The sequence below is a fragment of the Symphalangus syndactylus genome, chromosome X, assembly GCF_028878055.3.
Source record: "Symphalangus syndactylus isolate Jambi chromosome X, NHGRI_mSymSyn1-v2.1_pri, whole genome shotgun sequence".
NCBI classification, from domain to species: Eukaryota; Metazoa; Chordata; class Mammalia; order Primates; family Hylobatidae; genus Symphalangus; species Symphalangus syndactylus.
The window spans coordinates 77,750,615-77,775,700 of record NC_072447.2 but is presented as its reverse complement, the minus strand read 5'-3'; the positions used below and the strand labels follow the sequence as shown (position 1 = coordinate 77,775,700).

The 25,086-nt window shown below is 48.3% G+C and overlaps 2 protein-coding genes across 4 annotated transcripts in view; one reads left to right on the top strand and one right to left on the bottom strand.

Moving 5' to 3' along the window:
• On the top strand, positions 1–7,453 carry AWAT2 (acyl-CoA wax alcohol acyltransferase 2). The gene is made up of 8 exons (XM_055267230.1): positions 1–91; positions 3,542–3,652; positions 4,008–4,078; positions 4,322–4,526; positions 4,761–4,935; positions 5,613–5,812; positions 6,036–6,225; positions 6,370–7,453. The coding sequence occupies exons 1-7, from the start codon at positions 7–9 to the stop codon at positions 6,188–6,190; spliced, it is 1,002 nt and encodes a 333-aa protein (XP_055123205.1). The 5' UTR covers positions 1–6; the 3' UTR covers positions 6,191–6,225; positions 6,370–7,453.
• A 1,065-nt stretch (positions 7,454–8,518) lies between these two features.
• The window catches only part of EDA (ectodysplasin A), a 427,490-nt gene continuing 410,922 nt past the window's right edge, over positions 8,519–25,086 (bottom strand). The window contains exons 4-8 of one of the 3 annotated variants that reach the window (XM_055267222.1): positions 20,027–20,206; positions 18,506–18,540; positions 17,524–17,575; positions 14,483–14,613; positions 8,519–12,642 (exon numbers count right to left, since the gene is read on the bottom strand). In XM_055267222.1, the coding sequence (XP_055123197.1) occupies positions 12,391–12,642; positions 14,483–14,613; positions 17,524–17,575; positions 18,506–18,540; positions 20,027–20,206 (650 nt within the window). In that variant the 3' untranslated portion in view covers positions 8,519–12,390. The remainder of the gene's footprint in view (positions 12,643–14,482; positions 14,614–17,523; positions 17,576–18,505; positions 18,541–20,026; positions 20,207–25,086) is intronic. The other 2 variants (XM_055267223.1, XM_055267224.1) reach the window with 2 other exon arrangements.

The following is a 25,086-nucleotide window of genomic DNA, read 5'->3' as shown; positions in this document are numbered from 1 at the left end:
GGCACAATGCTCTTGCCCTCTAAGAAGGACCTCAAGACTGCCCTGGACGTCTTTGCTGTTTTCCAGTGGGCCCTCAGTGCCTTGCTTATCAGTGAGTCTTCAGCCTTTGGTAGGGTGACCAATCATCCTGGCTTGCCTGAGACTGAAGGATTTTAGGGTTGCAGGATGTTCAATGGTCAAAGTAGGGTTGTTCCAGTAAAACCAGGAAGGTTCGTAACACCAGCCTCTGGCCTGGTCCACCTGGCCATGGTGTTTGTGGGATCTGTGAGTGTCCCTGTGGGCATGTGTGTGTGCATATGGGTGTGTGCCTATGCGGGGGTGTGTATATGCGCGTCTATGCACATGGACTTCGCTGCAGGTGTGCGCCCTCCTGGGTCTACATTGGGGTGTAGAGGGCATTCTTTGGGAAGATGAGGAGCAGTTCCACTGAGGCTAGCCAAGGAAAAGGGCTTGGCTGCAATCACAGGGACTCAAGCAAACCACCAGTGAGAGACAGTTGGGTCAGGTGGCAGACTGAGGCTCTGGAAACCTCCTCCTGAAGATTTCGGCCATTTATCCATCCATGTCTGCATGGATGGATACACTACAAACACTTTGTGCAAGTTATTTCTATGCTGGCCACTGTGTTCTAAGTGCTGAAACAAATCGTCACCATGGGAAGGGGTCCTGGAAAACATTCTTGCCTTTCCAGTGGTTCAGGTGAGTACTGGCTGGAGTCAGGGACATGAATTAAGTGACCTTGCAAACTATCTAGGAATAAAGAATGCAGGTAGGCCTTGGTGCACAGAGCTGGCATAGAGGCATGCCAGTGAATAGGAAGGGTGGGCGGGCATTCCTTACCTCACCTCACCTGTTTTCAAATTCCAGGTCTACTACTTACTATCTGTGCAATTCTTAGCAAGGTACTTATCCTTTCTGAGTCTTGTTTTCCTCGTTTGCAAAGTGGGAGCATTCAGGGTGTATTAATCAGGATGGTCTAGGTATGCTGTGCTGATAAATTCACCCTGAAATCTCAGTGGCTTAACCCAGCAAATGTTTATTTCTTGTTCATGCTGAATGTCCAATATAGGTTGGTGGGAGTCACCACTCACTGTGGACATTAATACTCAGGCTGACGGAGGCACCACCAAATTGTGTCACTGCAAAATGGGGCTTGAGGGATTACCACAGCATGGGAGAGAAAGTGAATGGAGAACTCATCCACAGTCCTTACTACCTCCGCCCAGAAGTGATAGGCAAGAAACCATGAGCTGTCGCCTCATTTTGAACGTCCTTAATTACTGATGAGATTGAGCATCTTTTCGTGTTTATCAGCAATTAGCATTTCTTTTTCTATTAACTGCCCATTTATGACCTCTGCCCGTTTTTCTCTTGAATTTGAGTTGACTCTTGAAGGACAAATAGGAAATAGGTGAAGAAAGGAAGAGCATTTGGGGCAGAGAGTGGGCAACACATGGAAAAGCTAGGATGGCAAAGGGCACATAATGCATTCAAGGAGCTGCCAGTGGTTAAGTGAGGTGGAGGGTGAGAAGCACAGAATTGGTGCTCAATATATATTTATTGAATGAATGAATGAACAAACGAGAGGGAAGAAGGAAGAGACTGGAGAAACAGGCAGGGGACAGATTGTATAGGGCTTTGTAAACCATGGGAAGGAGTTTGGACTTTTTTTTGAGAGCCATGTGGAGCCATGAGGGAGATTGACACAGGGTGATGGCATCAGAGATTACTCTAGCTCTGTGAAGCAAACTGATTATAGGAAGTTAGAAGTGAAAGGGGCAATGCCAGGTAGGAGGCTGTTGCAATAATCCAGATGGCGGTAATTTGGACCAGGCCAGTAGTGATGGTGATGCAGAGAAGAGGAAAGAAGAGGGGAGATTCAATAAATTGGAGTAGAATGAATAGGACTTGAAGTCGGGGGGTGGGGCACAAGAGAAATGGAGGAAGCAAGACTGAGGGATCAGGTCCCAGTGTGAGCTGGAAGGGAGGCAGGAGGAGCAGAGAAGGGTTAAGGAGGAGAGTGGCTGAAAGGGGATGAGTCCAGGGACAAAATGGACTCATAGGACTCTTAACTGGAGAGTGAGTGTCTTGCTCAACGTTGTGCCCTGGGCACCTTGCTCACCTCTCCCTATCCCTGGCCCTGCTTGCTCCCCTCCTTCGTTGGGTCCTTTTTTTCCTGGATTGTATGCCTTCCTCTTTCTTGGTTTACTCCCTCATTTTGGTGAAGCACATTCTCCAGTAGTTTTCTGAGACAGGAGCATGGGAGAAAAATTATCTGAGACTGTGTGCATCCGAAATTGCCTTTATTCCACTTCTATACTTGATTAATAATTTGGCTGCATATATAATATCTTAGCTGTGCCTAGTGTAAGTATTTGAGTCTAGAGTCTGTTTAGTTCAATTTTTTGGGGAACAATCCTCCCATCATCCAGTTGTGTAGGGGAGGAGAGGGAACCTGGGGTTCTAATTCCTTGGCAGACTTTCAACCAATCCTCCAGTTTTTCTAGCCCTGCGCCTCATCCCTGCCTCTTGTGGCACCTGATGCCTCCAACTTCTGAGTCTTTCCTAGATCCTCCAGTGCAAATAGGCTCACATCTTGTAGGCATCCCCCTTACAGGTAACTAGATTTTAACTTTTTTGTTCTAAGTCAGTTACCCCCTCTTCCATCTGCTTTCCTACATGGAAATGTTTTGCTAATATCTCTTATCTGCTGTTGGCATCTCATTAATTCTCTTTCTCCTTGTGGATCTATATTTTAAAAAACATTTTAATAATAATTTTCATGGAGCTCCAGCAAGAAGTCAAGTCAAAAACTTGTGTTCAATCTGCAATGTTCAATTAGAAATGTTCTCTGTCTTTTCTAACCTTTTATTGACCCGCTTTCCCAAATAATCTTACTTACAGCTGCCTTAAAAACTGAGTCCAGTAATAATTCTGAGTGTGGCTCCCTATGACTCATCTCTAGCAACTCTTCCTAACTATGCTAACCTACAGTGTTCCTATCTTACTGGAACTTAATACAGCCCAGTACCTTATTCTATTCCGGTTTGTATTTTTCTTTGTTTGCCGTCTGGTGTGCTCCCAACTGGGCTGAAGATGGGTCTTTGCTTTCCCTGGTATTCCCTTAACTAATGCCTCAGAGGGAAGATTTGGAGAGGAGGACGTGAATTAGAGGAAAACTGTTCCAGGATTCCCCATCTCTGGTGGCCCACCGCTGGTTCACTGCCATTGACCACACTGCAGGCAGAGCCCAGTGCAGTGCTGGAGCAGGGCCCAGAGAGGAGAGGGCTCACAGTGTGAAGCTCAGCTGGGGAGGAAGACACCTTGACTCCTAGACCTGAATCAGGTTCCCAAGGCCAGATAGAAGAGGGGGCTGGGGACATGGGCAGATGGGCCAGGTGCTGGGGTGAAGAAGTGAGAGTGCTGAGTGGGTATGGGTGAGAGAGAGTGCACGTGACCTTGGGGTGGACAGAACTCCGGAGAGAGGGTAAATGTGAGGGACTGCTTGAAATTCATTAACTCTGGTCTGGGCTTCCTGCAGCAACCACTGTGATTGTTGTCAACCTCTACCTGGTGGTGTTCACGCCATACTGGCCTGTCACTGTGCTTATTCTCACCTGGCTGGCTTTCGACTGGAAGACCCCTCAGCGAGGTAAGGGTCCTGCTGGTGCTGTGTTGCCACGTGCCACATGCTCTTTCCCCTTCTCTCATCACAATCCTGAGAGGCTCTGGCCAATTCCCAGACAGCCCTTTAGCCTGTCCCTCCCTGGGCTAGAGAGGCTGAGGGAAGGGGTCTTTTTAAGGTGGTAGAAAGGCCCAGATCAGAACTGGAGTGGGTTAGGGGAGCGGCAGCTAGTGAAGCAGAAGCTAGGCCTGTCCTAAATTGCCCTGATATGCCCACCTTGGTTGCCACTTAAGAGGCCAGGAAACAGCAGGGGGTGAGAGCACCCTGGGGCAGGCCCACAGTGGGAATGGACAAAGCTTGGCTGTATTGCCTCTGTTTTCAGGCGGCCGCCGGTTTACCTGTGTGAGGCACTGGCGCCTGTGGAAACACTACAGCGATTATTTCCCTCTCAAGGTCAGTAGCCCCAGGTCCCCACTCAAGCCCGGGTCCAGCCCCGACTTCAGTGCTAGCAGTTGGGTCAGGCTAGGGGTGGAGGGTGCCATCAACATTGAGGCTCTTGAGAATGACGCCCCCTGTAGTTGTACATTGGGCAGCCTGCATGGCTAGACCTAGCAGTCCTTTTCCTTTCAGATCTCTGCCCAAAAGAGGAGTTCTCTACCCTGGGGATAGCCCTCCTGATTCTACTTTCTTCCGCAGCTTCTGAAGACTCATGACATCTCCCCCAGCCGCAATTACATCCTCGTCTGCCACCCTCATGGGCTCTTGGCCCATGGATGGTTTGGCCACTTTTCCACAGAGGCCTCAGGCTTCTCCAAGATATTTCCTGGCATCACCCCTTACGTACTCACACTGGGAGCCTTTTTCTGGATGCCTTTCCTCAGAGAATATGTGATGTCTACAGGTAAGTTGGCTCCTAGGACACAAAGCCAAAGAAAAAATGGCTCCCCAAGGGAGAATTGTAGGGGGATGCATGAGAGCAAGGCCAGCTCCCAATCCCCTCTGGTGTGAAACAGCTATCATAGGCTCACCTGCCTGATGTTAGGCTCCTTGCACTCCCCCTCCTTTGAAGCAGGGGAGAGGAAACGTAGGGGTTTGGGAAGTGACCAGTGGCTGTTTGGCTTTTTCTATCCACAAGGGGCCTGCTCTGTGAGTCAATCCTCCATTGACTTTCTGCTGACTCATAAAGGCACAGGCAACATGGTCATCGTGGTGGCTGGTGGACTGGCTGAGTGCAGATACAGCCTGCCAGGCTCTTCTACCCTGGTGTTGAAGAACAGGTCTGGCTTTGTGCGCATGGCCCTTCAGCATGGGTAAGGACAGCTCCAGTCCAGGCTGGCAGAAGGGATCCAAAAGTGTTGCAGGGAAAGAAGAGGGGGTTTCGACGAAAGGACATCCACAGAGAGAGGAGGAAGTATACAATACATTCTTATGAACTATGGTCATCAGAAAGATAATTTTTGTCAATTAAAAAAATAAATAAGTTAAAAAAAAAAAAAAGAGGGAGGAGGAAAGCCACCTCTGGGTTGAAGAGCTGGGGCCAGGTCCTGGAGGCGTTTCTGCTGAAGCAGAACGGGCAGAGGGCCAGCCCTGAGCCTGTTCTCCCTCACACCAGCCTCTCATCTGGGCCGGCCCCTCTATACAAGGGGAGTGGCAACAACCCTGTCTCAGAGAGAGCCAAGCTTAGCTTGTGTTAAAGTGAAGAAAATCAACTGGCATGGCCCTTGGGTCTTACTTTCCAGCGTTTCAGACCCAGGGGTTCCCAGGAGGGTCTGGGCTTGCCTCCTCCTTTAGCTTACTGATGCTTTGCTCCCACAGGCAGCCAGGGGTAGGCCACAGAGCCCCCACACTCAACTTGGATCTAGGCACAGCTGGACTGGGGTCTGGGAAGCCTGTAGTCAGACCCAGGGATCATGGGCCGTCAGCGTGTCTGGCATTTGACAAGGTCCCTACCTTTCTGGGCTTCAGAGGATATGCTTTTGCTCTGCAGAGTGGCTCTAATACCTGCCTATGCCTTTGGGGAGACGGACCTCTATGATCAGCACATTTTCACTCCTGGTGGCTTTGTCAACCGCTTCCAGAAGTGGTTCCAGAGCATGGTACACATCTACCCTTGTGCTTTCTACGGACGTGGCTTCACCGAGAACTCCTGGGGCCTTCTGCCCTATAGTCGGCCTGTAACCACCATCGGTGAGTGGGCGTTTCTGCTGGCAGCCTCAGTCTAGGACACAGGCTCTAGCTCTGAGGCTGAACCTCAGCTCTGACTCTGCTTAGAGGCAGGGAGGCTGGCTGGGATGAGTGGCAGCTTTTGGAGGTGAGGATGGGGAGAGTCTGGGCTTGAAGCCTGGGGCCCATTCTGAGGAATGAGCTATTCTGATGCTTTCCCCTTTTCCTTCACTGTCTCCCCTGGCAGTTGGGGAGCCTCTACCAATGCCCAAGATTGAGAATCCAAGCCAGGAGATCGTGGCTAAATATCACACACTCTATATTGATGCCCTACGCAAACTGTTTGACCAGCATAAGACCAAGTTTGGGATCTCAGAGACCCAGGAGCTGGAGATAATCTGACAGACATCCCCAGCAGCCTTCAGCCTGGCTGGAAGGTATGGACCCAGTGAGAACAGGAGGACAAAAGTCACCTATCGGGCTCCCGCTCCTGATTTGACCAGTCCTCCTTATGGGGAGGGGCTATTTATTTGCTTGTTTTCTGCACTCCTTTTCCCACTTCATTTTTTTTTTCCTTCCAGCTCTTTTCTGCCCTTTCTTTGCAGCTACTGGAGAGATAGTCCCAAGAAACAGGGAAGAGCCTAGGGGAGAAGTGTCCTGACGGCACTTTGGCACCAGCATTGAGGAAAACAACGGACAAAATAAAAAGCCCATCTTCTGATACCGCGTGTGCACCAACTACTCTGTTTTGAAGGCTCTGGGGTGCATGTCTCTCCTTCTCTAGCTGTCAAACAGCCCCATCTCCCAGCATTGAGCCCCATCTTCTGGCATTGAGTCCTACTTCCTACAGCAGTAGGACTGGGGCCTGGAGAGCCAGTGGGCTTTGAGTTCAAGCTCCACCAACTTCAAGCCATGTGACTTTGGGGCAATCAGTCACCTCTGAGCCTCCTTTCTTCATCTATAAAATGAGACTAACAATCTCTCTCCTGCTTACCTCAAAGGCTGTTGGGGAGATCAAACAATATTGGATGTGATTGAACTTTATAAAGTGGAGAGCTACACCAACCATTTTCTTCTCCAACCATTTTACCCATTTCCTGTCCCTGAGCAAACAACGCCCTAAATACCCTCTGCTACCCACTAGCCCGCACTCAGTTTCCACCTCACAGAGCTGTAACAGAATGGGTTGGGCTCAGGCCTAATTTTCTCTGTCGTTCCCTCAGCAACTTGCCTATACTTGCGTGGCCCTGTAATTCTGGCCTTTGTTTGAGAGTCAGCCAGCCTGCTCAGGATGGAAATGAGGCGCCTGGCTTTTAGCAGCCATAAAGAACTCTCCTTCTGAACGGCAAGTCTCTCAGACTCTTGGTCTAATGGCTGTTGCAATGACAGGCTACAAAATTTGGCTCACAGCCCTCTCATTCCATCTCTCTTGGGTGGGTGCCATTTGGTCCAGTGATTTACCTGCATTATGTTCGTCAATTTGGTCTACAATATCCTGCGTGTTTACTGCAGTGTGAGCTGCTGCCTCTACCCTGGGTGCCTGCCTCATGTGATGATTTGTATACAGTGGCCAAAGACATGCTTCTGCTTTTCTGCTGTCTCTGTTACTTGTTGTGCCAGAGATTACATTTTCCCTGAGCTTCCATAAAGTGTTTTTAAACAGTCTGTAGCTTTCCTGTAACTGATTTCCTTAAAAGAAAAAAAAAACAAACCTCTAAGGCGGCCATAGGACCAGCCTGGGCTCCAACACCCAGACCATGCACACCTGGCCATTGCAGGCTTGTCGTGGTCTACTGTGTGCACATTGCTCCACCTATACGATGGCACAGGGGCGGGCCCAGGGAAGCCAAAAGATTGGCGGGGGGCTGGGGGAAAGGCTGCTGGGGTTGTGAAAAGCGCCAGACCTCTCTTGAGCTACGTGTTCTTGAGCTGCAATCTGGTCTTTTTCCTGTGAGCCCCTTCCTTATTGATTTTAGCTCAGGATGGATGGAGGGGAAAATAGGCAAATACTACTTTCCCAGGTAACAGCAGCCTCGGCTGGGAAGGAATCAGACCAGGTTGACACACTTACTAGTTGGGTAACTCTGGGTGAGCCACTTAAATTCTTTAAGTGTTGGTTTCCTCATCTGCAAAATGAGCTGGAGATTGGGTCTACCCAAGCTATTTGGGGCCCAGGCCTGAAGTATCTTTTGTAGATGCCACATTCTTAAGCTGAGAGTGAGTCAGTTCTGTGTATTGCTGCCCTAGGACAATGTTCCTTTTGGCAGGACATCGAGCCTACCGGTCATGTGGTCACAGTCACAGAAGACCTAAGGCAAGCTTGTCTAACCTGTGGCCTGTGGGCCACATGCGGGCCAGGATGGCTTTGAATGGGGCCCAACACAAATTCATAAACTTTCTTAAAACATTATGATAACTTTTTGTGACTTTTTTTTTCTTCTAGCTCATCAGCTATCGTTAGTGTTAGTGTATTTTATGTGTGGCCCAAGACAATTCTTCTTCTTCCAATGTGGCCCAGGGAAGCCAAAAGATTGGACACCCTGACCTAAGGTAATGGGGATGCGGGAGTGTGGTCTGAGGTATGGAGAGGATGTAGGATGTTCCAACAGGAAATTCAGACCATCTTCCTCCTGTTGCTGCCTCTGAAATGGGTGCCTTGGTGCTTCCCCTAGCTCATATGTGGCGTCATTTGCAAAGAAGCACCTAACATGTGGGAAGTACTCACGCCGATTTCAAGAACAGACGGGGAAAGCGCTTTATTTGCAAAGAATAAACCATTAATTTACACAAACTTACATCCCAGTTTATATACATTATATATAGTTTATATACACAGTATCTCACACTGGATGCTGACCCCCAAAAGCAGCATTGGGCCTGCTCCAGGCCATTCTCACAACAAAGCCCACCCCCCAATCCCAGCTGGAGGAATACAGAAATGACACACCCCGAGCCCTCCTGGAAAGAGTCCTGAAATGGATTAAAAGACAAAAATCAGCTTTCTTCTTTGTGCTCACAGGGCCTAGAGGAGCCTCCAGGCAGGGATGGGTCCTGAGGCAGCATTACAGTAGCCTAAGGACTTGCTGGTACTGGGCCAGTCTTGTGCTTTCCAGTCCAGAGGCTAGAGCTGGGAGAATGCCTTGGGAGGAGGAAGAGTTCTGATGAAGGCTGCAGCTACTCTCTCCCTGCCTGGCCAGGCTCCTGAAGGGGGCCAAGTACTTCCAGCCTGGAGTTTGTGGGTAGAAGAAAGAAGATGGCCATGTGGGACAGGAACTGCTTTACCCCCTCACTCTGCTGAATCTGGAGGTTGGTGCTTGCTCACCACCTGGGGCAGGTCATCTTCCCTCTCTGGGCCTCACTTTCTACATAAGTAACAGGGTGGAATGTAGGTTGGGCTAGATTCCCTCTAAGGGCCTTTTTAGCTCTAAATTTCTCTGAATCTATTTGCATCCACAGGAAGTTACATAAACACACACACTCATACATGGATCAAAGTCTTTGTTTACCTCCAGGGTTCCTAGCTCTTTCCTGTTCAGCAAAAGAAATTTGGCTCAGGATGGATGAAGGGGGAAATAGGCAAATACTACTTCTCCAGGTAACCAGTAGCCGAACAGCCTCCGCCAGCTGTCTTTTATGCCAGCTTGGCTGTTGAAGCCCAAGTAGCTGGCAGAGACTCCTGCCATGCAATTCTCCTTCAAACCTCTGTCATCTGCTTGCCCACAAATGTCCTTGTCCCATTCTCCATGCTAGCATTGGTCCTCTGGCAAACTCACACCAGCATAGTTCCAAACTGCACATCTATTTCCACATTCTCTCATCAGTAAATTGCTTTGTCACTTTGCCAATGACTTAGCAGCAATAGGGCTCCCCAGCTACCTATTATTTCCCTCATCATCCCTCGCCCTTTAGAGTTCCTTTGGAGGGTTCAGAACGAATCAAGGGTCCAGTGCAGATCCTATTTCCTTTGTCATCCCCTCCATGTCTGGAGAATAGAATGGTATCAGGATGTTCTTTAGGGGCACAATTAGGAAGACTTTTCCTCCTCTCTCCTCACACCTTTCTGGCCTCAGAACCAGTCCTCTCTTTCAGGTATTCCCTCCATCCCTGAGAGGCCCTGGTAGTATCAAAGTCTCCAAGGTATGGTGGAAAGAGATAAGGAGTCACACTAGTAGTTGTGGGAAGCAGGCTGCCTCCTGTAAGCTGTCTGTAGGGTAATGAAAGGAGGACCTTGCCCACAGTAGGGGCTCCACACATGATGGTTGGCTGGTTCCTAGGATGGGTGAAAGAACATAAAGGCTACCAGTTCTGTGGGTCCCAGAGGCCTGCTGCTTCAACATGGTGCCAGGAAGATTGTTCTGAACACAAGAGCTCTAAGGCTGTTGGCTGTTTCCCAAAGAAATGTCTGACTCTTTTTGCCACGGAGCCCCTGGCAGCCAAGAGGACAGGTATTACCATCAAGGAATGAAATCAGGCATCTCTGAGTTTCTCCCTAGAACCCTCAAGGATTTCAGTTCCAAATTACCACTTTTATTGGTTCTCTCTAGACCTCAAATTCTACACAATGCTGTGGTGTAATGGAACAGCTTTGGAGTCAGACCCGGCTGAAGCTCCAGGTCTGCGGCTTAAACTGGTCAAAACACTCTGAGAGTGCTACCTCTCTGAGCCTCATCTAAACAATGATGTTTGTCATATTATCAGCCTTGCCTTCTTCAAAGGAGATAATAAAAGAGAAATTATTTTCCAAACATGAAGGAGAGGTTCTTGTTGGTTTCTGCTACAACTGCGGACTGTCCAAGGCACTTTATAGGAGTTAGGTCCAGACACATGCCTGGAGTTCACCTCACCTTGGGTTGCAAGGCTGTCATTAGCAACCAGACAACGGAGGCCTAGCCCATCACCTCTCACCCTGACCCTTGAAGGGCCAAGCAGTGTGGTTGCTTAGAAAGGGAAGGCACAGCTGAGAAATAAGTACCCGCTGTTCTTGGTGAATTTCAGCTGCCTGAAGGAAATTATTCCCCATCTCCTGAAAAGGAAACACATTTCAGGAACAAGAGGAGCAGGCTGTACAAGGCTGGCCTTCCCAGGTTTGGGCTGGACCTAGCACCCAGAAGCCAGGCTGAGCCCAGGCACTTTGAAGTAAGGCTCTCGAGGGTCCTACCATATGATCTGGTGGGAAGCTTGGGGTTTAGGGGAAGGTGAATTTGGACCTGAACTAGGGGGCAGATCCCTGCTCAGTGCCTAGACACTGGCTTCTCCTGAGCCTGGCTTTAGGTGAGCAGCATGAGCATCTGCAGTGACAATGCTCTGCTGTGGCTTTTTGAAGCCAGAGTGCAGAAAGACTGGGTTAGTACGGCATCAGCTGATGGCCTTTCAGGTAAGGCCTGGCCTAATGTCCACTTGGGTTGTAGCAAACTTGAACAAAATCCCTCTGTCCTATCCTCACCCCTTGCCCTTTCTAGGCCAGGTAAAAAGGCTCTGCCTTGCTAATGCCCAGGAGCAGTCTAGGATTTGGGAATTTAGAAGGCTGTGGTGAGAGCCACCTGCTAAGAGTCACAGGTACTAGAAATTGAAGGGACTTCTGGAGGTCATCCAGTCCAACCCTTTGTCCCCAGACAGAATTCGATTAGGAATGGATGAAAAACATTTGTACTGCTTAATAAATGGGAAATTCTGTTTGTGCCCAGGTAAGCTAAAGAGTATTCCAGACTCACATGACCACAGGTCCCAGGTTAGGCACCTGTCTCAGACAGAGGTAGGCTCTGTGGAGAAAGAAGACAGGAGTTCTAGTCAGGCTGGGAATGGGGGCAACTAGAAGGTGACCCCAGGGAATTTTCTGAGTATGGAGCACAGCTGTAAATAAAATGAGAGACATGTGACCCAAGTACGGATTCAGGGTCTTATGTGGGCAGATTTGTGGCCATTCCCTGTGATTGTTCCAAAGCACAGCAAACTTCCCAAAGCCCAGCAAGCTGCCACGGTGTGGCTGTCAGCCGGAGTGGGAAGAGCACTCCGACCCTCCTATAGGCCACAGTATAGAGCAGAAAGAACATTCCCACTGCCAAGGATGCTCCTTGGCAGGTTTCTCTCATGGTCTCTGCCAAAAGCACCTGCCTTTTCCCTCTCTGGCCTTCTTCTTAGGCTGCAATGCTCCCTTCCCACTCCGCCCCAGCCACTACCCTACCCAAGAGAGGAGCAGCAGCCCCCTTGGGGTCAGATGTCCACCCCCAGAGTCTGGAGTGCACCTTTGCTTTCTCTGGCCTGCTGCCCTGGATCCTCATTTTAGTGCAACAAACAATAGATCTGACAACAGGGACCTCGGGGTTGAAGAGTCATGCCATAAGCCAGTCAACATGGAACCAAAGAAGATTTTGCTTCATGTAAACCCTGGGGCTCCATCAACTGTCCTGTTAACTCAAGGTCATTCTGGAAAGTCAAGCAGGCCTTGTCACCCTGGAGTCACTGGGGAATAAATAACACTGGGGCATTTCCCTCTGCGGCTGCAACACCAATACACCTCACTCCACAGCAGCACTTAGAGGTTCTGGGAGTCCTGGCTCCCAAACCCAGGGAAGGGGCACGGACAGAGGCAAAATGGGGGGAATCTAGGATGCAGGGGCTTCACCCAGCCTGATGGCCCCAAAGAACGTGGTGTGCTTGCTCATGTTGATGGAGATGTCAGCATGCACCATCTTGACGGCGATCTTCTGCCGGGCCTTGAGGAGGCAGACGCCTGCAGTATAGCAAGTGTTGTAGTTGGTCTTGCCCGTCTCGATGCTGCGTGTGCACTGCAGGAAGGGCTTCTCATCCACCACCACCTCATAGCTGGCAAAGTCAGTGAAGTTGATGTAGTATACCTGAGTGAGAGGCAACAAGAAGGGATTGGGGAAGAGAGGAAAGAGAGGGTGGGGGGCCCTCCCTGTGGTGAATTGACAGAACCTTCACAGATGAACTGTCAGTATACCCCATGGATGGGGCAGTCCCATGTGAAGGCGTGCTAGCTGGCCAACAGGAAAGGCAGGGTGACAGGCTGATGCATTGTCCTTCCCCTAGTCCATGGGGCTCAGCTGGCTGAGCAAACCTTTCTTACAACAGCACACCTGTCGTAAACTCTGTGAGGCTAAGAACCATGCCCTATTTGCAGCTTCACCGTGTCCCCGTTCCCCCGCCCACCCCTGCCCCAGCCCTGACATGACGCAGAGTGCTCTGAACATAGCAGGTGTGCACACAGTGCCGTAGACACAAACTGACTTCCATTCTTGAGCCCCACAGACTATTTGTGGAGAAACTTAGAAGTCACTGATTCCCGAGAGAGGGCATGTAACAACTGGCGATTTCTTCAGCTCCTTAACAGAAGCTTATTCAGCTTGCACCACCCCTCCCCTGTGCCTGGACTCCCCTCACTGATTCACAGTGCCCCTTGGGCCTCCCATTTGATGATTGAGGAAACAGGTCCAGAGAGATGGAGAGCTAGCTACCGCAAACAAGACAAAGAATTTGGAAAAGCCCAGGCCCCTAACTTTGTGGCCAGAAGGAAGCACTAACTTATGCTCAGTGGCCTAATGTCATGGGGATTTTCCCGGCCTGCATGGGCCACTCTCAATTCTCTCCTAGGCTCAGAAAATTAATTTTTCCATCCTTCACTACCCTTATCCATCATACCTCACACCAAGTTTTGATCTGCCACCCGCCCCCACCATGTGGAGCTTGGCTCATAGGACATCAGGGTTATGCCCATGTGCCCCATGGGTGTTGGGACTCTCAGATATCACCGTAAATCATTTTATGAAAGGTCACTCCCTCTATCAGCTCTTCAGGTGGGAACAGCATATTTGGGTGCCATATATGGGTCAGGACCCAAGCTACACTGGGGTGCTCAGTGTGCCTAGTAGATGCTTGTTAGTCCACCTTCTCTGGCCGCTCTCATGTGACACCCATCTGTTGGCTCCATAGTCCTTCTGTCCACCTGCCTGCTTGCTGCCCACTCCACAAAAATCCCAACCTCATGGCTCATCTTCCTTTATCTCCAAGGAGCCACCCCCGTGGAGGCAAACAATGGGGGAATGGAAGTAGATGGACACTGGTGGACTTGGGGAGCGGGCCCAGGGCAGGAAGAGGACAAAAGCAGAGGGAGAAAGGGCTGGAAGAATGACAGCAGGAAGGAGGCAAGAATAGAGGAATAGAAAGATAGGGAAACAAATAGAAGAAAGAGGAAGGAAAGACAGTCAGAAATCTTTTTGAGGTGGAAAGAAAGTCTGCAGGAGCACTATTCATTATAACGTCCGGGCCAGCAGCGTTGAGGGGAAGGGTTCTCAGTAACCCTGGAACTGACTTTCAAAGAATATACTGAGACCAAGTTCAAGTTTGGCAGTGCAGCCAAACAGCTCAGAGGGTAAACAGGGGCCTGAGGCCCTGCAGGAGGGAATCAGATGGCAGGGTGTGGGAGGGGCCTTTTTCACAGTTTTTCAATAATATTTGGCTAGGGAAAAACAAAACAAAACAAAACAAAACAAAAGAAGCTGGCCCCCTCTCTCTTTCCTCCTTTCAACTCCCTCCCAGTGCGGTCCCCCCACCCCCTCACCCAAAGCAGGAAGTTAGCCATTGGATGGGCTTGGCTGGCTCCACAGTGCCCCTATGTGGCCTGCACCGGATCTGCAGTCTGGATATAAGAAGAGTTAGGCCTAAGACCGTACTCACTTCTACCTGACTATAGATGAAGTAGGTGCCGTCCACCAGTACCTCCAGCTCCCCGCTGCGGGGATGTAGCTTAAACACCTTGGGGTTCATAGTGATGCGAGACCAGTCATTGAGCACTCCACCTGAAAGATCTCGGTATGAGAGAAGGGCAGTCACTCAGTACATGTCAGAATAATCGAGGCAACAGAAAATAAATACCAAGGAGTTCACAACCCCCACCCCTATCCCAGTGCAACCAGGGTAGCCTAGAAGGCCAAACTTTAAGAAGAGCATTTGAAAGCAGAGAAGCTGTTCTGTTTGTAAAGCAGCTGCCAGGCCTGCTTCAGGGCTCATGGGCTCTGCCTGTCTTTATCCTTCCTTTCTTGACTCTTGCATCTGGAAGGGTCTTTAACCAATACCTTCTAGCTGGAATTTGCTGGTGGAGGATCAGAGTGGGCATGCTGCCCTATTTTCTTTGTTGTTATGGGGCCTGCACAGGCAAAATTCAGACACTGAGCGGCAGGCTAGGTCTTATTATTCAATTTTACTTTCCCAGCCAGAGCTCCTGAATCCCTCTCTTGTCTCATAGGTTCATGGGTTTTCTCTTTCTCCTTAAGAGATTCTTTTTTATGGTTCTTCCACACCCACAGCTTTCTGGAAAGCCTCCCTGGGAGGAAACCACTGGAGAACCTTAGGGATTAGAGATGATTCAGACTCCATGGCAACTGGGGCTACTGACCACTAGTACCAGGGCCCCATAGGTGAGAGGGATCCTTATGAGAGTGAAGGATAGACTGGAAGGCTGCAATAGAGCCAGCTGGGAGGATAGGAGCCGAGGCACCTTTGGCAAAGCATCTGTCTCCGCCCCACCCCAGGCAGGGGTGGAGGGGGCAGTCACACTCCTTTGAACAGTGGAAGCCAGTGTGTGAGGGTGGAGGAAAAACTTCTCTTTCCATCCTGCAGAAAGAGGAATGTTCCTTCCCACCATAAGAGGAGGACATCCAAGCCCAGGCAGCCTTTTCCCCTCTAAGCCATCCATCCTGCACCCAAGAAATTATATTTTATAAGTCCATCTTTGGCCAGTTTCAGTAGGCCTGCCTCTCTGAGGGATGAGGAAACAGGCTTTCTGGAAAAGGTGACCATCTTTCCTTGAGGTGGTAAGTAGATGGGCTAGGAGCTGCCCTGGCTCTGTCCCATCAATGGACCACTCTCCATGACGTCCTCCAACCCCTGACCCCATCACTTCTTCTTCTTTTCTTTTTGAGATGGACTGTCACTCACTCTGTCACCAAGGCTGGAGTGCAGTGGTGTGATCTTGGCTCACTGCAACCTCCACCTCCCGGGTTCAAGTGATTCTACTGCCTCAGCCTCCCAAGCAGCTGGGATTACAGGTGTGTGCCACTATGCCCAGCTAATTTTTGTATTTTTTTGTGGAGACGGGGTTTCACCATGTTGGCCAGGCTGGTCTCAAACTTTTGGCCTCAAGTGATCCACCAGCCTCGGCCTCTGCACCCCACCCCCATCACTTCTGGTAATACTAAAGGTCTGGTAATACTAAAGCCACTGCACCCCACCCCCATCACTTCTGGTAATACTAAAGGTCAGCACAGACCACCTCTGAGGATTGGCCCAGAGGGGCTGGAAACAATCTTATTATGTGGTAGTGGGAGCAAAATCAGTGGCTGCTGGCACAGAATAAACACTATCCGTCTAGATACCCAAACAAATCTATTTTGGCCTGTCTCTGGCCTCCCTGGACAGGTGGGGATCATGGTCCACTCAGGGCCTTGGGGTCCCCAGCAAGACCAATTGGGTTTTGGTGCCATTGTGTTCCTATTTACACTTCTGAGGCTACTAAGTCAGATATGGAGGTGGTAGTCAGGGAAGTAGCTAAATACAGTCATTAAGGAAACTCAGCACAGCCAGTTCAGGACTGACTGAGTTCTTAGAAACTGTCCCCATGTAGCTGTTTTTTTTTAACCTTCCTTTACCGTTTCTGTACTCACAACCTCTCCCTTCCACCCCAAGCTCTGTAAGCATCTGGCGTCTTGCTGCTGCTTCCCAAGGCTCCTGCAGGTTCACGCATTTTAGGCTTTGTGCAGTCTGGGGACTGGACATTATTCTAAAGTGCTGTTCTTTCATGAATGTTCATGTCTCTTTGGGGGAAGAAAATGAACCTAATCATTCAGTGGAGTGTACCTACATATCACTGAAGTAGCATAGGGGAGAGGAAAGAGTCAGAAAGATGTAGTTTTGAATCCTGGCTCCTAAACTAACTTGACTAAGAAATATTGGGAAAGTTAATTAACCTCTCTGAACTTCACTTTCTGTCGTTGTAAAAAGGAGCTCACACCTACCTCATAGGGTGGTTGTGAGGATTGAACGAAATTAAAGACAAAGAAAGTATGCTTCTTTGTATTGAACGAAATTAAAGACAAAGAAAGTATGCTTCTAAAGTATTGTACAAATATGAAGCAGCATGATTTATTATGGTATTATCCAATCTCTCTGGGACTCTGTTTCCCCATCTTTTAAATGCAGGGATTACAACAAATCAGTGTTTCTTAACCCCACTAAACACGTTCTCCTTTCTGATAGACACTAGCATCTTAAATTCCCTGGAGATTCTAACATGCCCCACCTTCCCTGAGAGATGCAGCCTGTCTGCCCATCTGTGTAGATCCATCAGACAAAAAGAATTTAATTTTACATAGTTGTACTTTCTATAATTTGTATTGTGAAAATATTAATCTAACTACACATATCTCCATGGTGGCTCTGATATAACCTCCATCCCCTGAGAATGCCTGGGCTAGATGATGTCTCAAGTCCCTTTCAGCTCCGTCATCAGTGATTCTAAAGCAATTTGGGTGTAGCAACTGGTCTTGATGCCAGCAATTGCTCAGGATAGCCAGTAGAGGGCATGGTGGAGCAAAGAATGACTTCGTATGCCAAGGGTACCTCAGGGGCCTGGGAGGAACTAGGCTGGGTGATTATTTGGAGGCTGGGGAGGAGGCAGGGGAGAAGCTCCTCTTTGGAAGAGAGCCTATTTTGATTCTTACCATTCTTGACTTGAATTGCTGACCCTTGGCCCTGTAGATGCACCACAGCTGGCTGGCAGGATGAGAAGGATAGAGAGTAGTCACTATGAGTAATGGCTGCTTGCTCAGCCACCAGTCCCATGTTTCCGTCCTGGTTTCTAGTCTTCTATTGCAATCCAATTCTGATCCCTCTCCCCTGTCTTGGGATGTTACTGACTACATTTCTACTAGAGGGTAATATGGTTTTGTAGCTCTACCGCTTCCTAGCTATGTGACCTCAACCAAATGTAATGCCTCTGAGCCTCATTTCCCTAACTGTAAAATGGGGATTATAAGAATGTCTGGCCTCTCTCACAGGGATGTCTGAAGATCAAATGAGGTGATGGATATAAAATTGCCCTGCAAGCCGTCAAGCACTTCGCAGCTGTGTAGATTTATCACTGTGGCCACACAGCTGTAGCGAGGGAGGCTGAGATGAGACAAGGCAAGGCAGCAGAACCTGCCAATAGAGACAGATTAGGAAGCTCAAAGACTGGGAGGAGCTCTTTAGGCCATTAAGGCAGACGCCCAAGCTAGGCTGGGCCTGGAGCTGGTTGGCTGTTTTTCAAGGACATACTCTTCAACTCTTCAGCTCTGGATCCCAGGTGGTCTGAGAGCCGACAAGGTGTCTGGGGTGTCTGGGGAGTTGGAGGCTCAGGTGAATAGGTCTGACTGGCAGCTTATTTCAGCTGACTACTGGGCCTGGCTATGGTGACCCTGGGGTCTCCTGTGGAATGAAGAAAAATGATCCTGGCAAGACACCCTTTCCTTAGCTAAAAACATGCCCTGGGGCAAAGCTTTTCTATTCCTGGAGATGGGAGGGGGCTGTGAGTGAAAACCCTCAGAATCTCCAGGGTGTTCTCATGAAATAAAGCCTCAGGAAATCTAATAAGAAGCTAACTTAAAGGTGGCTCTAGCCTGTGGCTTTCCCTCCTACCCAAGAAGAGAGCAATCCCCAGCCAACCTGGTTTTCTCGAGTTTCAGCTTTATCAGCAGCACCTGCAAAACAGGACAGGACAATCAGAGGGCATGATCTTCTGACTTCCTTTTCCCCTCACCTGAGCAGCTAGCGGTGGTGAGCCGTGCTCCCTGCAGCCAGCCCTGTCTGAGCTTTATTCTCCAGGGCTTAGAGCTGGAGGAAGAGTCAGAGTGCACCCCTTCTGTTTCCTGCCCCGACCTTCATCTTCAGTGGGCCCAGCACCCAGCAGGGAAACTTCTGAGTATTGCCTCTGGCCAATATTAGCCCAAGGCAAGCCCCACCGGGCAGCCATGGAGAACAATGAGAGGGCATTCCCGTCACTGTGTGACCCTGAGGCAATGGCATTGGCTTCTCTAGCCTTTTGCTCCCTTTCTATTAATTTTCTTCATAGAGCCCACTGCTATTTGTAAATATCTTGTTTCTTTGCTCTCTCTTCCTCTAGGAGATAAACTCTATAAGAAAAGGGACCATGTATCAATATATCTCTTTGTATACAGAAAGTGCTCAATATTTAAGGAATGATTGGATGAAAAAAAAATTCCTAACTCCATCTCTTGTGGCCATGGTAACACTGCTTAGCCCTGTGTGAAGTACAAGTTAAAGAATCTGAATCCTGCTGCAGAATTCTTGCCCCTGGAGAAATCAGCTGTAAGGGTCCATTTCTTTAAAGCCCCAAGATACAGGGCAGGGGAGTGAGGAGCAGGAGAAAGAAATAACAACTGACATTAGCCCAGGCAGTCTGACTCTTGTCAAATCCAATTAGGCAGGTTTGGATCTGCATTCATACCTTTCGGATGCCCTTCAGGGCTTAAGGAGAAAGATGCAAAGGGATGAAATGACATTTGAATGGCAAGTGTGGTAGGGTAAGGATCTAGTGCAAGAAGCACTTGGTTCCTGGACAGGACAGCCTTGGTGCCTGGGTTTGCTTCATCCACAGCCTGAGTGAGTCTTCAGTTTCTAACTTCTTGACCATTAGTGACTACTTGCTATGGGAAAAGCACTTTAGACTTCATAAGATGAAACTATCCTAGGGCTTGTCATTTTGTTCAGTCCTCAACTTTCTACTCCATAGCCTGTTTCTATGCAAACATCAGCATGTGGAGCTAGATGCTGGGAATCAGAGAAGATTAAATCTATTCCCCACTGGAACTCCAGTGAACCACCAGGGCCTCTGTCTCTGGCTCATATGAGTTTTACTGGTCATATGAGCTCATATGAGTTTTACAGGGAGGCCAAGTGTCAGGGAGGGCTTGTAACAGAAGGGTTGAGATGGGGCAAGAACAGGTCGCCTGTCCTTGACAGGTTGGTAGATATAAGAAGCTAGAGCAGGCCAGGCCCTACTGGCTTGTCCAATTCCTAGTTTTACACTGGGCTAGGAGATCTGCATCCCTTATTGCACACCAACCCCCATCTCCACCGTTTGAAACTGCTCTCAGGATCACCCACTCCTGCTCTCCTAAAGTACTTGTAAGGCATCTGGTGGGGTGGAGAGACAGGGGAACTCACCAGAAGGTCCCTGGAGGCCAGGGAGTCCTTGAGGACCAGGAGGACCTGGAGGACCAGGTGGTCCCATAACAGTTGTTCCGGGAATTCCAGGAATCCCTGGAATTCCTGGGGGTCCCTGGGGTCCTGGAGGTCCTGGGGGTCCTGGAGGGCCATTGGGTCCAGGAGGTCCTGCTTTCTTTCCTGAAAAATAGGATTCAGTGTTACTTTTTTTTTTTTTTGAGACGGAGTCCTGCTCTGTTGCCCAGGCTGGAGTTCAGTGGCGCAATCTTGGCTCACTGCAACCTCCACCTCCCGGGTTCAAGCGATTCTCCTGCCTTAGCCTCCGGAGTAACTGGGATTACAGGCACGTGCCACCGCGTCCGGCTAATTTTTGTATTTTTAGTAGAGATGGGGTTTCATCATGTTGGCCAGGCTGGTCTCAAACTCCTGACTTCGGGTGATCTGCCCTCCTCGGCCTCCCAAAATGCTGGGATTACAGGCGTGAGCCACCGTGCCTGGCCTCAGTGTTACATTTGTAGTTCTTTTCTGTGATGAGTGTACTGTCAGGAGTTCTACGGACTTCTGAGGACACAAAGTCAGCTCTCTGGGAGGCCCTGCTAAAGAGTTGGGTACCTTTATCACACATCTCTGTCTCCCTGTCTCCGTCTGTCTTGTGCTTTCTCTCCCCTCCCCCCACTTCCTTTTGTGAATATGCATTTACAAAGCCAGGTTTGAGCATACAGAAATAAGTGGCCCTCCAGGAGATCAGTCGGTGTCTGTGGGGAAACAGACACAGCCATGGGATAGTAGAAGTGCTACCTTAGTGGGTAGGAACCAAATGCTGAAGAGGTCAGAGAAGGTTTCAAAAAGGAGGTTACATTTCAGCCGAGTCCAAAGGATGAGAACTACCAAGTGATTAGACCTATGGATCACTTTGTGGTTCTTTTTAGAATTGGGCTATTGTTGAAGAATGTGGAGCTTTTATGTTTACTGCCTAGTTTGGTGGACTTGATGTCGATAACAAGAGGAAGCCGTACAGCCTGGCCTTAGGAACAGTATCAGCTCCAGGAAGGTTCCTCCGGGAGTCAGGATGTACAGGAAATGGGGGTTGGGATGGGGACAGTGCTAGTTGGGAATGAGGAATGGGAAGGAGTTTTGGAGATGGGGGAATGCAGAAGGAGGAAGAGGGGCACGGAAAGAGGAGGAGGGAGAGAGAGAGATATTGAGAAACAGGAAAGAAGCAGAGACAGAGAGTAGAGAGAGCTGAGGAGGAGGCAGCAGGGTTCACTTTCTCAGCTGACCTCTGTAAACTCTATTTTAAAAGATCTCTGGGAAAGGAAATTCTGCAAACTGCATAGTAACATGTTCCAATGTTTATTGCCCCTCACTGCTCACTGTTAGGAAGTTCTCTGGTATATTAACTGACGTCCCTCTTGTGGCAGTTTAAGCTCTTATTCTACTTGTGTAGACAAAGAATATACATATACATAATAATCCTTATATATGAAAAGAAATGAAGTTGCCCACCAACCCCTATTTCTTTTTTTTTTTTTTTTTTTTTTGAGACGGAGTCTCGCTCTGTCGCCCAGGCTGGAGTGCAGTGGCACAATCTCGGCTCACTGCAAGCTCCACCTCCCGGGTTCACGCCATTCTCCTGCCTCAGCCTCTCCGAGTAGCTGGGACTACAGGCACCCGCCACCACGCCCGGCTAATTTTTTGTATTTTTCGTAGAGATGGGGTTTCACCATGGTCTCGATCTCCTGACCTCGTGATCCACCCGCCTCGGCCTCCCAAAGTGCTGGGATTACAAGCGTGAGCCACCGCGCCTGGCCTCCAACCCCTATTTCTATAGGCTAAATAATCCAGCTTCCCAAAGTCTTTCCTCAGAAGTCCTATTCTCAAATGTATTATTAATCATGCCCACCAACTCTTCCCCCTTTCCTCCTTGCTATCCTTCTAGAACAATCTCGACCCTCCTATTTCATATTCCAGTCCTTTCAACATTCCCACCAGGATGTAGTTATCTTAAATGAGTCATAACTGTGGTCTTGAACCAAAACCTCCAGCTCCTCCTGTTGACTTCCTCTGCTCTGTGCAGCTCCACTCAAAGACTACATGTAGGGCACAGGTCTTCTTCCTTCCTTCACCACCTTCTCACAATTTTATGGAAAGTTTCAGGAATGGAAGCCTGTTTCCAGACTTCATTGCAATGTCTTCACCTGAGGTAGTTTCTTAGTTTTAACTACAACCTTCTCTAGTCTCACTAAAAACCTTCTTACTGACTCTGACTTCTTGCTCCCCAGACCCTTAGGCAGGAGAATCTTGTCCTGATTTATCAGGTCCTCCTTTAAGAACAATGCCTCGTGGCCAAGAAACCAAATCCTCATGGCAATGCCACTCAAGAGGCCAGTTGTCTATGTCTAACCACATCTGCATTTGGAATGAAACCATGGGGTCATCATGGGGTCTCTTCCTCGGAAAGGAAGGTCCAGAGAACATCTCTCCCAGAAGAGTCCCTGTAGCCTTAAAGACCTAGAGGCATGAGCTTTAGAGGTTTCTCTGCACTTAGCAGCAAAAGATTGGATCTGCCCCGTTTCTAGATCTAGCCAATTTCAAGATGCTGAACAGGAAAACCATCTCCCTTCAGATTTGGGCAGCTTCCAAATCAGGCTTATTCAGAGCCCAAGTTTCAATTCCAGCTAGTGTGGTGGAAAGAACACAGAATCTGTACTCAGGAGATAAGGATGTAAGCCCCAGCTCTGCCACAGACACACTTTGGGCAAATCCTTTCCTTTCTACATCTGTGAAACAAGAAGCTTGGCTTCAATGATTTCTCTGTTTCCTCATGAGACTGAGTTTCTATAAGGAGGGGTGACTTACCCCTTGCAGTCAGGAAGCTTCCTTAGCCTGGTTGTAAGGTTTGCTTCTCCCTCCTTATTTTCTAGATGGCATAGACACAGAAGTTGGTGCATATTAGGCTGTCCTGTGTCCCAAGATTTCCAAGCCTAATAGTGATTTTCAAGCTAGAGGGTGTTCTGCGGGTAGCACAAACTTCAGCTTCAAGAATGTGAGTCTCCTGTAATTGCTAATGTAATTTTGAAAGAATTAGAGCCAGAAACTCCTCCAGTCCAAGAAACTAATGGTTGCAGTGAAAACAGAGAAAGTTCACTTACGAAAATGTTAGAAGGCATTTGAGAAAAAAAAAAACTGCTTTGTTCCAGTTCTGCAGCTGGTCCTCTGCTTCTCTGCAACAAGGGTTAGGCAAGTGTGCTTCTCACACTTGCATACTTACACAAAGTTGGGCCCAGAGAAGAGAATGTACAAAATGACCCCTGGAGCAAGAGGGTAACTTCAGAGGATTGACTCCCTTCTCTGGATTTCCTTACTTTAACAGAACACTTCATGATATAAAAGCCCAGAGACGTTTGTACTTAGAAACATACCCTATGTAGTGTTAGATGAAAGAATATACACATTCCTTTCAAAGCTAAACTTCATCAAAGGAGTATTTCCTTAACCTTTTAGCTAAGCCCAAAATGAAAGAACAACCAAAAGTGAGTGAATGAGTGAGTGAGAGAGTTGTGGAAGGAGGAAAATTCCATTAAAGGGTGAAAATTAAGAGAACAATTCAATTTACCTCTTCAAGCATGTGCCTATTCACCATGTCCAAGGAAATCTATATTAAATGGCTTCTAAATAACTTTCAGCCAAAGTAAATGTTTAAGGCCTATGTGCACTGTCTTCTCAATAATGTCCCGTACACAAGGTAGCAGTGCCAGGCAATGATCTGAGTTATAATTTCTGTTTTAAAGGGATATGACAAGAGTTAAGAACTACATGTTTGAAAATCAAATCTACTTTCTTAAAAGACAGAATATCTCGGTGGTAAGTGCCCAGGCCCCACAGGGAAAGGTTTCCTCACTGACTCCAGCTCCCTGGCTGTTTTCCAACCTTGCTCAGTTCAGGCCCTCAGGAGGCCAGGCCATTCCTCAGCTTCTTTGCAACAGGCACACAACTTTTCCATGTGGACTATGATACCTCAAGGCACCAGAGTACCCTAGTGTTCAAAGAAGTGGCAGACTGCAGCTGAAGCCAGTCTTTTTGGCCTAGTATGGGGTTGACGATCTATTCTATAAAGCTCCATAAATCTTATCACACAGCATCATTTCACTTAAAGCATTTTAATGAAAAATCATTAGTTTTACTCTGTCTTCCTCCCAGATCAGAACCCAGAAACAAACAGGTGCTTTAACTAGTTTCATAATTGGTTCTTTCAGTCCTAAGAAGTAGACCATATTGCCTGGCCCTGTCTTTGGAGACTGTTCTGTCTTTGGATTGATTCTCCTCTTTTAGTAAGTGAGCACTTGTACATGCCCTAGGGCCAGTTTCATTGCAAGTACACTGGGGACTTACTGACCCAACAACAGCACAATGGAAGCTGCTTTGAAAAGACTAAACGGTCAGGGTACTACTCCAGAATAGCTTTTTCATTACAGAGAAAATGATATTGAATCCTCAAAGCAAGAAATACCTTCCCTGACTCTTTGGGAAATCAAATCAGGGAAACTTTAAGTCCAAGAAATAGGGTACTGACATCTGTTGATAGGTAGTGTATCTAGTTCCTACATGGTGACTCAGGATTTCATTCATACCTAATCACTGATTTGATAAAGGAGGAAAAAAAGGATAAAAGTGAGTGCCTGTAATCCCAGCTACTCGGGAGGCTGAAGCAAGAGAATTGCTTGAACCCCAAAGGTGGAGGTTTCAGTGAGCTAAGATTGCATCATTACACTCCAGCCTGGGCAACAAGAGTGAAACTCCGTCTCGAAAAAAAAAAAAAAAAGGATAAAAAGAAGGGCAGGGAGAAGAACAAGGAAGAATGAAAGAAAGAGGTGAATCATCACTGAAGAATGATTTCTTGTTCTTCAGAAACTACAATACTCAAGAAGATAACATATGATTGAATAAAATAACAGACAATGCTGAAAGAATATAATACAAAAATCATACTCTTGATTTTTTTTCTTCTAATTTTAGAAAATATATGACAAAACAGCAATTTTATAAAGTCAGGAACTTAC

Coding starts and splice junctions, on each gene's coding strand:
- AWAT2 (XM_055267230.1), top strand. CDS start 7: ATGCTCTTGCCCTCTAAGAAGGACCTCAAGACTGCCCTGGACGTCTTT. Junction 3,653..4,007: donor CTGGAAGACCCCTCAGCGAG/GTAAGGGTCCTG, acceptor CTCTGTTTTCAG/GCGGCCGCCGGTTTACCTGT. Junction 4,936..5,612: donor CGCATGGCCCTTCAGCATGG/GTAAGGACAGCT, acceptor TTTGCTCTGCAG/AGTGGCTCTAATACCTGCCT.